At 25.2% G+C, this 1,115-nt stretch overlaps 1 protein-coding gene across 1 annotated transcript; it reads right to left on the reverse strand. All coding sequences in view use genetic code 6, as the record gives it.

Annotated features, from left to right (window-relative positions):
• Positions 1–179: 179 nt before the first annotated feature.
• TTHERM_02418110 (hypothetical protein) lies at positions 180–1,062 on the reverse strand (the record flags this gene model as incomplete). The annotated part of the gene is made up of 3 exons (XM_001028425.2): positions 180–200; positions 371–765; positions 888–1,062. 3 exons carry the CDS (start codon positions 1,060–1,062, stop codon positions 180–182), a joined length of 591 nt encoding a protein of 196 aa, XP_001028425.2.
• Positions 1,063–1,115: the final 53 nt, after the last annotated feature.

The following is a 1,115-nucleotide window of genomic DNA, read 5'->3' on the forward strand; positions in this document are numbered from 1 at the left end:
TTGAATTTAGAAAATCTTGATATTTTATTTAATGAATGTTAAATAAATTAGGGAGATCTTAATTTAAGTTAGGCTAATCGTTTGTATAAGTTAATATAGTATCTGAAGTTGTCACGTATAAAAAATCTTCTTATTTTGAAAGTGCTATTGAAAAAATGAGAGAGTCTAGCCTTATAAATTCAAAAACTTAAATTTATGTTCTATTTCTTATATCTAATATTATAATTCCATGCTATCTTACTCCTATAAAAAGTAGACTTTCGTCTTGATTAATAAGAATAGTTTAGCAAGCTCTTTGTATGTCTTAAAAAGGCCAATAGGAAATAAAAGATAATTAAATTGGGTATTAATTTTCCTAACTTTTAATTACTTCTTCAACATTTGTGTAAAAAAATCCATACCAGAAATCAAAAGCATAAATATAGTGATTATCTTTTGATACAATAACTTATTATGCCCTTAATCCAAAAGTTCCATGAGCAGCAACTATTAATTTCACAGAAGTATCATTTATATTATTATTATCTTCATATAATTATTATTTTTTTATACTCATCATAAATACACCCTTAACATCACTTGCTATATAAAGCCAATTTCCATCTTGAGAAATAAATAAGCTATTTATCAAATTGGAGCCTGTGCTAAATTTTGATAATAATTGAAATTGGTTCTTAAATGTAGTGTTATAGAGGAAAACATTTCCTGTTTATACAGCTACTGCAAGCAGTTCACTTTGTTAATTGTAATTAGTGTTCAAAAGATCTGTCTGAAAAGTTATATTTTATACCAAATAAAAGTTCTACATTTCTAAATGGGATAAAGATAAATTATTAAATTGCAAATGGTATACAAATAGAAATTATGATATTCCTATAAAAATATACTACCCATTAGAAGTAGATTCAAATGATTAAATATACTCATTATTAAAGTTCTATGAATAGAGTATTTAGCTGCCTTCTTTGTTGATTATGTTAATTCCTCTGAACCCACATGAAACATATACTAAATCTAAATCTGTTACTGCTCTGATCTAAAGGGGAGTCCACTAATTGTCATTTTAACTGCTTAAAATATTTGATTATTATGGTGAATAAACCCCAATAATATTT

The sequence above is a fragment of the Tetrahymena thermophila genome (genome assembly GCF_000189635.1).
Source record: "Tetrahymena thermophila SB210 genomic scaffold scf_8255325, whole genome shotgun sequence".
Lineage (NCBI taxonomy): Eukaryota > Ciliophora > Oligohymenophorea > Hymenostomatida > Tetrahymenidae > Tetrahymena > Tetrahymena thermophila.